This window comes from Lichenostomus cassidix, chromosome 11 (genome assembly GCF_008360975.1).
Source record: "Lichenostomus cassidix isolate B80296 chromosome 11, HeHo_3.0, whole genome shotgun sequence".
NCBI lineage: Eukaryota > Metazoa > Chordata > Aves > Passeriformes > Meliphagidae > Lichenostomus > Lichenostomus cassidix.
The window spans coordinates 7,029,751-7,041,856 of record NC_139492.1 but is presented as its reverse complement, the minus strand read 5'-3'; the positions used below and the strand labels follow the sequence as shown (position 1 = coordinate 7,041,856).

The 12,106-nt window shown below is 56.2% G+C and overlaps 1 protein-coding gene across 2 annotated transcripts in view; it reads right to left on the bottom strand.

Moving 5' to 3' along the window:
• The window catches only part of CARMIL2 (capping protein regulator and myosin 1 linker 2), a 23,078-nt gene extending 10,972 nt beyond the window's left edge, over nucleotides 1-12,106 (bottom strand). For both annotated transcript variants that reach the window (XM_085071596.1, XM_085071597.1), the window contains exons 1-22: nucleotides 11,940-12,106; nucleotides 10,727-10,818; nucleotides 10,554-10,604; nucleotides 10,205-10,264; nucleotides 8,827-8,948; nucleotides 8,378-8,475; nucleotides 7,686-7,756; nucleotides 7,026-7,099; nucleotides 5,925-6,000; nucleotides 5,760-5,848; nucleotides 5,315-5,409; nucleotides 5,058-5,144; nucleotides 4,763-4,872; nucleotides 4,311-4,388; nucleotides 4,114-4,190; nucleotides 3,915-4,019; nucleotides 3,626-3,695; nucleotides 3,385-3,466; nucleotides 2,387-2,483; nucleotides 2,051-2,108; nucleotides 1,346-1,518; nucleotides 587-655 (exon numbers count right to left, since the gene is read on the bottom strand). In XM_085071596.1, the coding sequence (XP_084927722.1) occupies nucleotides 587-655; nucleotides 1,346-1,518; nucleotides 2,051-2,108; nucleotides 2,387-2,483; nucleotides 3,385-3,466; nucleotides 3,626-3,695; nucleotides 3,915-4,019; nucleotides 4,114-4,190; nucleotides 4,311-4,388; nucleotides 4,763-4,872; nucleotides 5,058-5,144; nucleotides 5,315-5,409; nucleotides 5,760-5,848; nucleotides 5,925-6,000; nucleotides 7,026-7,099; nucleotides 7,686-7,756; nucleotides 8,378-8,475; nucleotides 8,827-8,948; nucleotides 10,205-10,264; nucleotides 10,554-10,604; nucleotides 10,727-10,818; nucleotides 11,940-11,979 (1,874 nt within the window). In that variant the 5' untranslated portion in view covers nucleotides 11,980-12,106. The remainder of the gene's footprint in view (nucleotides 1-586; nucleotides 656-1,345; nucleotides 1,519-2,050; nucleotides 2,109-2,386; nucleotides 2,484-3,384; nucleotides 3,467-3,625; nucleotides 3,696-3,914; nucleotides 4,020-4,113; nucleotides 4,191-4,310; nucleotides 4,389-4,762; nucleotides 4,873-5,057; nucleotides 5,145-5,314; nucleotides 5,410-5,759; nucleotides 5,849-5,924; nucleotides 6,001-7,025; nucleotides 7,100-7,685; nucleotides 7,757-8,377; nucleotides 8,476-8,826; nucleotides 8,949-10,204; nucleotides 10,265-10,553; nucleotides 10,605-10,726; nucleotides 10,819-11,939) is intronic.

Here is a 12,106-nt window from a genome sequence, read left to right as displayed (position 1 = left end):
TTCATGGCCCCACAGACATTACACAGGTCCAGAGCCCACCCAGTGGCAGGCTGGGCTTTGTTTCAAGGGCCAGCCCTGAGATAGGGATTGCCAAACCCTGGCCATCAGCAAACCCTGATGGGGTGAGAGTGACCACCTGCCCAGGCTCTCCTTGCACCCCTCTTTCTTCAGACCTCCAGAGACCTGCACAGCCAAACACCAGACAGGGTGGTGGGTGTGCTCAGCAGGTGAACAAACTCTACCCACCTCTCATGGGCAGGGAGGAGAGGAGCATCATGTCACCACCACCAGCAGATCCCCTGTGCTCACTCAGGGCTCCTTGGGTGACATGAGGCTGTGCAGGTTGGGCTGCAGAGCCCAGGGGAGTCCCTGAGGTCAGTAATGAAGGTGCCATCACCAAATGGGTGGCAGGCCAGAGCTGCAAGGCCAGAGCTATGGACAAACTCCCTTGGGACATGTGTGCAACTTTGTGATGCCCTTGCTGCTTTAGGGGGACAAAAAGCCCTGGGGACAGTGACATGCTGGTGGCAGAGGCTTTTTTGCATGGTGGTAGCAAGCCCGGAGGACCAAGAGACTCCTTTCTTACCTCTCCAAAGCCTGAGCCACCTCCAGGAGCCCATGGGCTGTTGTGTTGTTCCTGTCCCAAATCACAGTCCTGGAAAAAGAAGGACCTAGGTGAGCCCTGCCCACACCCACACAGCCCTGAGGTGGGTGCCAGCAAGAGTGAGCCCAAGGCTGACCCCAGACACCAGAGAGCCTAAAAACTGTGTTAATAATAAAAATTTCAGTGTTCAAAACCTAAACTTAGACTATGCAAGGAGCTATAAATGCTCCAGGTGGGTGCCTGGAGGGTGTGAAGGGCTGGGAGGACACATTCAGGCACCATCCTGCTGGCCTGGACAGACTTCTCCCAGAGGAACAGCCCTGGCTGAACACCATTCTCTGTCCTCTGCAGACACTCCTACTTTGGCTTTGTGTACAAAATGTGGTAAATAAAAGGCATTTTAGGAGCTGATGGCAGAGCACAAGGCAAGGGCAGTGACTGCAAAGGTCTGTCTGCAGCATGCCAGGCTGTGCAGTGCCTGGAAAAGAGCTGGCAAGCACCAGGGCATGGATGGTGCTGCTCTCTTGCCCTTCACATGTTCCCTGCCAGCACTGCCAGATGACTGCCATGAGCTCAAGATACAGTCACAGCATTTGACCATGTACCAGGAGTGGTCCAGGACTGCATCCATGGCCACCAGGAGCCCTGACAAGCCTCCTCTAGTGGCATCAGCATCACAGCCATCATATCAGGGCCACTTAGCACAGGGTCACCCACAGGCTGTTATAGAGCTGCTGCTACCTGAGCTTGGTGTTGATCTGCAGGGCCTTGGCAAGCATCTTGGCCCCCGTGTCCCCCATGGCGTTGCCGCTGATGTCCAGGGAGACGAGGCTGGTGTTACTGCCCAGGGCACTCAGCAGGACGTTGGTTCCCAGCTTGAGGCGTGATTCAGCCACAGACAGCGACTGCAGAGGCTAGAAAAGGAACAAGGAGGGGGACAGGTGGCCAGAACTCATGTCAAGGTGCATGTCACCCTTCAGACAGCCTCCATCCCTGTCCAGCAGCCTCTGGGCTGGTGCTGGTTTTGGAGAGACCAAGTGATGCTGAACCCCAAGAAACAGGAGGGCAATGAGTGCTTAGGCAACAGGCTGGATTTAGCTCAGATGCCTGGCAGGAAGCAAGGAGAAAAGAGAGGGTTTTTTTGAAAGCTGTGCTTGAATCCAGGTTACACCAAGTGTCTCCTCCATGCCTTTAGCCAGACACAGGCTCCCATTTTCCCAGATGAACAGGAACAGCTCCCACTGCTCCATCTGAGCATCTGCTTCAGACTAAGGAAAATGAAAGTGGAAGGACTTGAACAGCAGTGTGAGAGAGGGAGGATTGCTCCCAGCCTGTGTGGGAGGGATCTGGATGGCCCTTCCTGCATGGAGACTGCACAGTGGTGGCTGAGGGTGACCAGGAGCATGGATGGGATGGTTGGGGTGACTGAGAGCAAGCTGGACTTACACAATCCTCCTCCTGGGTGAGCTGGACAATGCGGTGCAGGACATCCAACAGACCTTCCCTGCAGGGGGAGACAGTGTGTGTGAGGGTTACTTGTGCATGCCCTGGGGCCACAGAGGCAGCTGGCACAGCTCTGTCCTCCTTCCCACTCTTGCCTGGGCTATGACCCATCTCTGACACTGCACCAGGTGCTGGCAGGGGTGTCCCTCCCCATCGCATTGGAGCAGGCAGGATAGACAGGCAATTCCTGCCAGCCCATGGGCTTTTGATGGGGACACTCGAGGTGGGTGTACAGTTCCAGGATGGCTCCTGGTCTGGCTGCTGCCGCTTTGCACTCACTTGGATTTGATGTTGAAGTTCTTCCCCAGGGAGACGTGCCTGATGGACTTGCTTCTGCCGATGGAGAGCACCAGAGTCACCATGTCAGGGTCAAAGCCTGCAAGAGATGGGAGACACCCACCAGGATGCTCCAACAAGTCCATGGAGGTGGCACCTCACAGGAGACCTGCAGAGCCACCAAGCTGCCACCATGGGATGGTGGAGAGATGCCCAGGGAAGATCCTGGGCATCTTCATCCCTTTCTGGCTCCCCCAAGGTGACCAAAGATCTGCGCAGAGCTGGAGTCCCTGAGAAGTGACCTCAGGAAGGGAGCAGCCACTCTGAGCACTCCTGATTTTGGGGTGCCAAGGCTGTGTTGAGCCACGGGGGCACTTAGGGAGCTGGAGATGACATTTGCTTTCTGCCATCCCACACGGATGTGTCCTCCATCACCCACTCACCACCCTGGACAGCATGGGTGGAGTTCTCACAGCTTTCAGGCAGCTTTCTGCACTCCCATCCTCATGGCTGCACCATCCCCAGGGAAGTTGGGCAGACATGGGCAGGGATCTGCTAGCCCAGCTGCTCAACCAGCCAAGGGCACGAGGCACCAACACACAGCTAGGGACTGTCCCTCCTGCACAGAGATGCTCTACTGAGAAAGCCAAAAATAGAGGCACATTTTGGCAAAGGATGACCAGAGATTTTGGGTGAGAGCATGAGCTTTTGGAGCATTGGTTTCCCCATATGAATTTTCTCAGAGCTATTTGGCTGCTGAAGAGCTGCGTGGTCTGCTGTGAGATCTTAGCAAGCAAGGGTGATCGAAAGTTTGGGGCCTTGCAGGAGAAATTAAGAACTGGCAGAGGTGATGTTTGTGATAATTAGGATCACTTGCCCATGGCTTTGGAGGCCAGAGCAGGGCAAGGTTGGCAACAGAGGCTGCAAACACCTGCAGAGAGGTGGGAAGAGTTTCTGCCCAGGAAAACCCTTTCAGTACTTCAAACCTTGAACCAGCCTACCATTGTCAGACAAGTCCAGGTCACTGATGGAGCTGGCATCAGGAATGAGATCCTGGATGACTTGAGCCCCCGCTGATCTCAGCTTGGAAGAAACAGAAAGACATCAGTGCAAGGGGAGGCAGTGAGCCCTGCAAATGAGATCCTGCTACTGGGGAGGTCAGACAGGGCACAGACCTTCCCACACTGCCACAGTGGGATGCCCTGGCTGGAGGGGTGGTGCCTGTGGATGCTGGACCCTCACCTCACAGCTGCTAAGATCTAGGTGCAGGTCACTGATGTGACTGTTGTCTGCCAGTCCTTGCAGCAATGCCCTGGAAAAGTCACCAAAGCCCCACATTGGTGCACGTAATGGGGGCACCCCCAAGGGTCCAGGCAGTGGGAGTGGGATGCTGGAGAAGTTGTCCTTCCCAGAGCTCTGCCTCTCCCAGCCCCATCCACCCATCCATCCATCCATCCCACCAATCCTGAGCAAGGCCCCACCTAAACCATGCTCACCCCAAATCCATTCTCTTGGTGGGAACCAACCTCACCTTACGACATCAGCTGGCAGCTTGGTTCCTGCCAGGGAGACGTGTCTGAGGGAGCAGGCCTGGCTGAAAAACTCCTTGATGTCAGGGGAGATGGCTTTCACCCTCCTGAAAAGGATGGGCACAACATGGCATCATCTGCCACCCAGCACCAGCTGCCCCTCTGGGTACCACACCCCCCTCATGCCATCCCAGACCTTACTTGTGGGAATACACGTTTCTGGAGAGATCCAGGTGGATGAGGCTGGTGTGGGATCCGTGGACCAGGGCTCCAAAGAGCTGCCAGGGTGGGGATGTGAGCCGTGTGGAGGACGCAGAGGTGCTGCAGCCTCACACAGCCCGGGGATGGAGGGGATTGAGGACAGGGCTCACTGCCAGGACCCCCTGCGTGGTACTCACAGCATCCAAAGGACAGTCTGTGCCAGCCAGGCTGAGGTGGGACAGTGAGTGGCAGTGGCGGAGGAGGCTCTGCAGGTTCTGTGGGCAGAGGGGGCTCAGCAGCTTTGCCCCTGAATCTCATCCTCCCCAGCACCCTGCAGCCCTGGAATCCCAGCTCCAGCCTGTCTCCTCCCTCCTGAGCACAGGGGTGAATCCTGCAGAGGAACCCACTCTCTCATGGGATACATCCTTGCTACAAATGGCATCTCACATAGTCCCACAAGGAGATACGGGGGGATGTCCCCAGGGTGTCCCCAGCTGCTCCCAGGCAGGCAGGGGAGTGTTGCAGCCTTGACATCCCCATCCCTGGAGTGCTGCAGGGCAGGGCACACACCTGAGGAGACCACAGCCATCCAAACCACACTGGGGACAGGGTCTGAGCGATGTCACCCCATCACAGTGTGGGTACTCACACTGATGTCATCCCCAGCCAGGCTGCCAGGGTTCCCAGAGAGGTCCAAGTGCCGGAGGGAGAATCCAATGGCTTTGTTATCTGTGAGGGCCTTGCATAATGTGCTCATCCCTGCTCAGAGAGAGTGGGAGAGATGGATGGCCACACATCCCCTGCACTGGGGAGAGCTGTGGAGCAGGGCAAGGGAGCTTCCCTCCAGCATCCATGAAGATGCCCTTTCCAGGGTGTCCCTTCAGCCCCTCCTGTCACCTCTTTGGCACCAGTTTGGCACCCTCCCAAGGGCACCTGGGCTGTACCTTTCGCTGTGAGCATTGTCCTGCCCAAGCTGAGGCTCTGCAGACCCTTGGGACTCTTCTCCATGTGCCGGCTGAAGGCAGTGACCCCTGAGGAAAGAGCAGAGAGCCCTGAATGGCTGTGTCATCTCAGCTGGATGTCCATCCCACTCTGAGCTGCAGCCTCCAGAGCAGGAGGCAGCTGCTGGTGGGATCTGGAGTTGAACATCAGTTTTTGTGTAAATGGGATGTAAACTCATCCCAGCCTAGAATTTGAGTACCTCTGTCTTCCAGCTGGTTGCCAGTGAGGTTGATGGTGTGCAGGACAGAGTCGGGATGGCTGCTGAGCGCCTGGGCCATCCTCTGCACAAAATCACTGTGGGGAGAAGGGTCACCCATCTGAGCAATGCCTGGCCACCTCCAGGAGACACAGCCACCAGCCCTGTAGCCTTACAGGGACATGCCACCAGCTCCTGCCTGTGTGGCAGACCTGGCTCCATCTGAGGAGCCAGCAGGAGAAAGCAGAGCATCTCCAGGGCTGGGTGGTATTCACTGGCCTTCCAGGCCATGGGGGTCTCTGCTGCCAGTGAGCTTCACACCGTGGAAGGATGGAGCCACCAACATCCTTGGCACAAGGGTCCATGCATGGACCTCTCTGCTCCATGCACAGAGGGAGCCACCATCAGTGCCAAGACCCTGCTCACCACTGCCTGGCACTTCACTTACGCTTTCAACCCACTGTTCTCCAGCACCAGCTCCTCCAATGTCACCGATTTGCTGAGCATGTAGAGCAGCTGCTCCGAAATCTCCTGATTCTGCCAGGGGAGAAGAAAGCCTTCCTGGGAACCTGGCCACCTCTGGTGCACTCAGAGCCACAGCACCAGCACTCACCAGCCTGAAGTCCTTGCAGGAGAGCTTGGTGAACCACAGGTTGAAGGACAAGGCAGCGACACTCAGTGCCACATCCCTGCAGGGTGACAGGGACGAGGGAGTCAAGGGCCAGGATGAGCCAAGGCTGGTCCCAAATGGGTGACCCAAAACACCCAACTATAGGGTGTCTCAAGACATCCAACCCCAGGATGATCCAAGACACCCAACGTCAATGTGCCCCAACACAGGGAACAGAACAACACAACAGGACTAGGGACTGTGGGTTTAAAGCAACCCACAGACACAAATCATCTTATTATTCCCAGATTATTCCCTTGGGGAAAAAAAATTAATCAAAATATTTGCATGCTCCTAGCTAAACCTCAGGGGTTTAAATTCTTTTAAACTCTGAGCTCTCATGTGAGCAACACCACAGGTTTTGCTTGAGTGGAAACAAGTTTCTTTTTTACTTCCTCATCCAAAAAAAAATTCTAAAACTGTCTCTTTTTTTGGCCAGCTGAACACAGATCCTCTGTTCCCCAAAACACTCAACCCAGAACTTTGACTTGCTGCAGCCCAGCCTGGCAGTTGCCTCCCCTGAGAGATGAGCCCTTGCTCCATCTTTCTTGGCATGGAGACATGGATGAGCCCCACAGGGAGAATTCCAGGCACAGCTGGAGCTCCTGGCCCCACTGTCAGGTTAACAGGGTGATAACAAGGTTATAACAGATATCTGGGGGCCTGGTAGGGAGCAGTGCAAGTTTCAGGGCAGTGAGCAGCAGTGACTGCTTTGCATAGGGAAACACCTGACAGCCACGAGCTGCAAGAAGCTGCCATGACGTTGGGTTTTCAGCCCCATAAACAGCTCCCGGGCTGATTTAAGAGTTAAAAATGAGCAGAGAGGCTGCCAGGACTCTCAGCTGTTGCCCCATGGGACAGAGTTCAGTGTTTGGTGAGGGGGAGTGTCAGGCTGCAGATGTGGCATCCCTGCAGCATATAAGCCATAAAAGCTTCTAACAAGGGCAGAAAAGCAGTGTTGGGGCCCTCAATATGGACAGGGAGGATGAGGATGAGCGCTGGTGTGGCATGGGACACTGCAGGCAGCACAGCCAGGGGACTCACCGGCTCTCCAGGTGGCTGAAGTCCAGCAGGTTGAACTCCCGGCAGTCCTGGCTGTGGTAAATGTTGTCCACATCCTTCCCAGAAGGATGGACACATGGATCAGGCTCAGCACGTGGTCCTGGGGAGGGCTCTGGTGCCTGGTGCTGCTGGAGGCAGCTGTGCCCTTGGGGAGCCTCTTCTGGGGAGTCACTTGCCTAAACCCCAAGCCTGAAACTTTCCCTAGTGCCCTGGCAGGCAGGGGACATGTCCCAGCTTGGTGGGACAGACTGGGGGGTCTTGAGCCAGAAGGCAACACAGCCCAGGCTGCTGGGAGCGAGGATGTGGGGAGAGGGGGGCTGGGATCAGTGTCCAGAGGAAGGGGAGGCAGCAGGTCCTGCTATGGCTCAGTCCCCAGCAGGATTCTCCTCTATTAGGACACCCAGCAAGGTCCCAGATTTCCAGAGGCTCCCCTTAGGTGGCAATCTGGGAAACAACCTGCTCCAAGACACCCTACTCCCATCTGCACTTTGATTCCAGGGGCCACTCAAGCCAGGCAAAGCTGCAGTTCCCAGATCTGGGCTGTCCCAGCCCCAGCAGCTGCATGAGGCACCCATGACTGCTTTCCCTGCCCACCAAGAGACACACTGCCACTGTCTCCATCCACAGGATGGACCAGCTTACCCACTGGATCTCCTCACGGAAGGCAAAGCCATTGTAATCACACAGAGCAGCATAGGTCTCCGAAAATCCCCCTGCAAAGAGAAGGCAGTCTTGGGGCAGACCTTCCCATGGGAACAAGGAGGAGAACTTTGGGGGGAGTGGGAAACAGGAGAGGTATGACAGGGCCTCAGAAGGGATGCTGAGGGCTCCCCTTTCCCTCCTCAAAGGGGAGAGAGATCTACTGTCAGCCCCAAAATTATTGCCCAACTCTGTGGGCTGTGGCTGGCTTTGCTTGATCCACGTGGATACCAGGCAAGGCACTTTGCTGAGGTGATAATGGAGCTATTCTGCTCCAGACCAGGGTACAGGGAAAGCTCCTGGCTCTCCAGTGGTGCCATAAGAGGTATGTAGAAGCATCCACAGCTACTGGTCCTTGCAGGTAGATACTGAGCATCATTTCCCATTGTCCTGCTCCTTCCTAGGGAGCTACATCCTCTCAAACCTGCTCCTGCCTGCCCCATGGGATGGGGTGGGCTGGTGGGCAGCAGACCCCACTAGCAGGGCTCCATCTGACCAAAGCCATGACAGGTGCCCTGCCAGCAGAGCTGGGAGCTGTCAGCAAAGCTGGTGTTGATGGATTGCAGGGCTGGAATTGTCCCCAGGGTGCTCCAACCCTCCTGCTCCTGCCTGAGGGAAGTTATGGCAGGACTTACCACAGGGCCCTGGGTTGCTCTGCAGCATTTCCTCCAGTGAGTCTGTGATCTGCTGGATCCTCTCATACAGGCTAGGAGGGCAGTTCTTGAGCAGTGCCCTGGGGAAGGACCAGAGGGATGTGTCAGGGTGGGCCAGGAGAAGAGCATCCCCACCACTTCATGCTTAGCTACAACCCTTGTGTGTAGGGTGGCCAGAAATATTCAGTCAGGGAGCAGGGTCTTGCCTCCATCCATGTGTATTTCTCCTGCTCAAAGCACTGTTGTGCAGTTTATTTGGGATTTTCTAGCTGCAGGTGTCCTGGCTCCTGGCAAGTTGGGTTGGAACTAGATGATCTTTAAGGTTCCTTCCAACCCAAACCATTCCAGGATCCTAAGATTTGAGGCTTTTCTGGGCGCAGAGGTTGCTCTGGTACCTACACAACCACCCCTGAGGAGCAGAAGGTCCTTACCCAAGGGATGAGTCTGGAAAGACCTTCTTAAGTGACATGGTGACATGGATAACAACTTGCTCCAAATCATCCAAGGACATGAACCGGAAGGCGTAAGACGCTGCATCTGTTTCTATGACAACCTGCAGGGTCCAAAGGACGAGAGATGCCTGAGTGAGCTGGCAGCACACAGCGTCCCCAAGCCCCCAGACACGACAGTGACAGCCATCAGCTCCTCACTGCCAGCACAGTCAGAACACCATGAGTGGAAGGAACGCTGCAAGCACCAGGAATTTAGGATAAAATACATAAGTGTGCCAGAATAAGGCATAAACCTCCTGAAAATTCAACTTAAGCGGATGCAGAGGCAGCCTGATGCAGTGGGGCGAGAACAGCTTTGTCTCTGCCTGCAGCAGCCACAGCTGGAGGATGGAGGTTTCCTCCCTGAATGTATTTAATCAGGGTTTGGGGCTTTTTTAGCTTATGGCTCCTACCAGGAAAAAAAAAATCCCATGGCAACATGCTCCCTGATTTAATTACACGCTGATTGAGGCGTGGGAGCAAGATGACAATTATCTGCTGGCATCGCGCGAGGACAGCGCTTCTGCCAGTGCCCGGGGCTGTGGAGGCAGGAGAGCGTGGGACTGCCTGAACATTAACAAGCCCTGGGCTTTCCATATCCCAGTCAAATGTCTCGCCCCCCTCTACCCTGAGGTTTCAACCCCCTGCACCCCCTCTGTCTCTGCCCAGCTCCTTCAATTCTCTCCCAAAGCTCAGCCACGCAGCCTGCTGAGCAGCAGAAACCCTGTGTGGAGGCTGAGGCCGTGGTTGCTGGTGATGCTTTAATAAGAAAAAGCCAGACAGGATGTTAGCAAAGACTGCAGCCTTGTTTTGGCCAATACCTCCAAGCCTTGACATCCAATTCCTCCCTCCCACATTTCCCACTGCCACATCTGTCCAATGTGCCCGCCTCTCTCTAAGAGGATTAATGGGGTTTAAAACACCCTCCTGCTAAATTTGTCTTCACCTTGGGAAGTCAACAGCCGTTTGTCACCTTGTCCCTGCCAAGCAGGAGGTGCCATGGCCAGGTGCTCTCCGTGGATGCCAGAGAGCAAGAAGTGCAGGCGCCCACCCAGCACCCCTGGGTGCCTCCCTGCACCTCCAGCTCCAAGGCAATACCCTTGATGAGGCCATAAGAGGATTTCTTTAGAGGTGGAACAGGGATAAATACCCTATGGAGCTCTCAGCGGTCATCACTGGTGACCCTCAATGTGAAAGAGGGGACCAGAACACCCCCAGACCCTGTGGTAGGCTCCGGACCAGGGTTTGCCATGGGAGAGTGGGCAGAAGGTGGGGAAGTGCCCTGACTGGGTTTGCCCCAGTTGTTGGTGCCACTCACCACACTGGGCTCTTGGACAGTCATCTCCCTCACCTCCAGGAAGCTGAAGCTGCTGTGAACCTGTGGGTGAGAGGAGCAGGATCACCCCCAGCACTGATGGAGAAAGGAAACCCAAGGGTTCTCCCCAACTCCCACACTTGCCCATGCCTCAACTAGTGCTTGGCCTTTGCCCCACCCTTCACCAACCCCCCAGCAAGACCTCCTCCCCTTCCTCCCATCCCTCTCCTCATCCTGCTCTGAGGGCTTCCCAGACCCAGTGGCCCTGGCGACTCATGGGTCACTCACCACAGTGCCCCAAGCTCCCCCAGAAACCACGGGGCTGTACCATGATGTAGAGTCCCACACTTACCCTCACTGGCAGTGTCACCAGCAGCACATAGGCTCGCCAGGGCGTCAGGACCTAGTCAAGGTGTGACAAGGGACCATGATGACATGGAAGCCACCCCTGTCCCTCACTGCAGCCATGAAACAGCTTTCTGGGGAAGCCAGGAAAGCAGGAAACAGGCTGGACCCTGCACATACCAAGATAAAGTCGTCGTACTTGGATTTCACCTGCAGCTGGATGCTCAGCACCAGGAGCACCTTCTTTGTCCCCAGGAAGGCGGTGATACCCTCTGAAAAGACCAATGTCCACATAAAATGAAGTGGCTGAAGTCACCTTGGTTCTCTCCCACACGCCCTGCTTGTCCTGGGGATGCTGTCCCCACCTGAATCATCTCCTCTCCCCCCACACCTGACAGACCCTGGATGCTCTCAGACAAGACACACACTTCACCAGCTGTGGGTCTTTGGTGCTCCAGTGATGCACCCACCTCCCCATCTTCTGCCACATCCTCAGCCAAGAACAGGGCTTTGGGGTCACTGGTTCACACTGTCTGTCCTCTCTCACTCACTGGGAGCTGGCACTGAGTGACAAGAGGGTCCTGATTTCTCTTCCTTCCTTCCCAAATTTACCACTGGGAGTTACTGATCACCCAAGTCCTTCCTCTCCACTGAGCAGCCAGGGTGGTCATGTGTGCCAATCTCCCCAGGTTCACAGTCTGGTCACTCCCAGGGTCACTGGGCCAGTGTGAGCATAGCTCATGCCTTGAGCACCATCTCCCTGCCTCTCACTGGGACAAACAGCACCAGAACCACAGCCGTGGCTCCAGTGCCTTAAGCCACATGTCCCCAGAGACACACCCTGGTAGAGCCAGGACCTGAGGCTGTGGGGACAGGGTGATGCAGGTCCTTCCCCCCTCACTGCAAGCCTCGGTGGGGCTGATGAGGCTGAAAGACCCTGAGATCTCTACGGCCATTTGCCTTTTCAATCAATCAAGAGAAGGCTGTGCGCAGTGGTATTTCACACCCTCCCACGCTGAGCCCCAGAATGTGCCTTCCTGGTGAGCTGCTGGGGACCCCCCAAGTGGCCAGAGAACCCCCAGCCCATGGGACTGAGCAGCACCAAGCTGCACCCACAAACCGGGCAGCTTGAGCTGCGCAGAATCCCCTCATTGCAGAGCCAGGTTATCTGGGGATGCTCTTGGTCCAAGCTCTGTCCTCAGGCGAATGAGTTTTGTGGACAAGAGGAACCCCCAGACACTGCTTGGACCCCCTGAACCTCAGCTGCTGCTGCTGAGGGACCGGAAAGTGGCTCTGCCAACCCCAGGGAGGCAATTTGGGCCAAGCAGGCCCCGTACGGGAGCTTTCCATGTGGCAGCGATGCTCCGGCAGCGCGGCGGCGGGCGATGCTTACCTTGCAGCTCGGCGGGGATCCCTCCCGGGGACGCAGCCATGGTTGGGACCACGGGGTCACCTGCCTGAGGATGCGGGTGTCAGGGCAGCATCCTTGGGCGCCGCGGGAAAGACACCCTGCCGGGAGGAAGCGCTGAGGTTACCAACCGGCAGCGCTGCCGCCTCGGT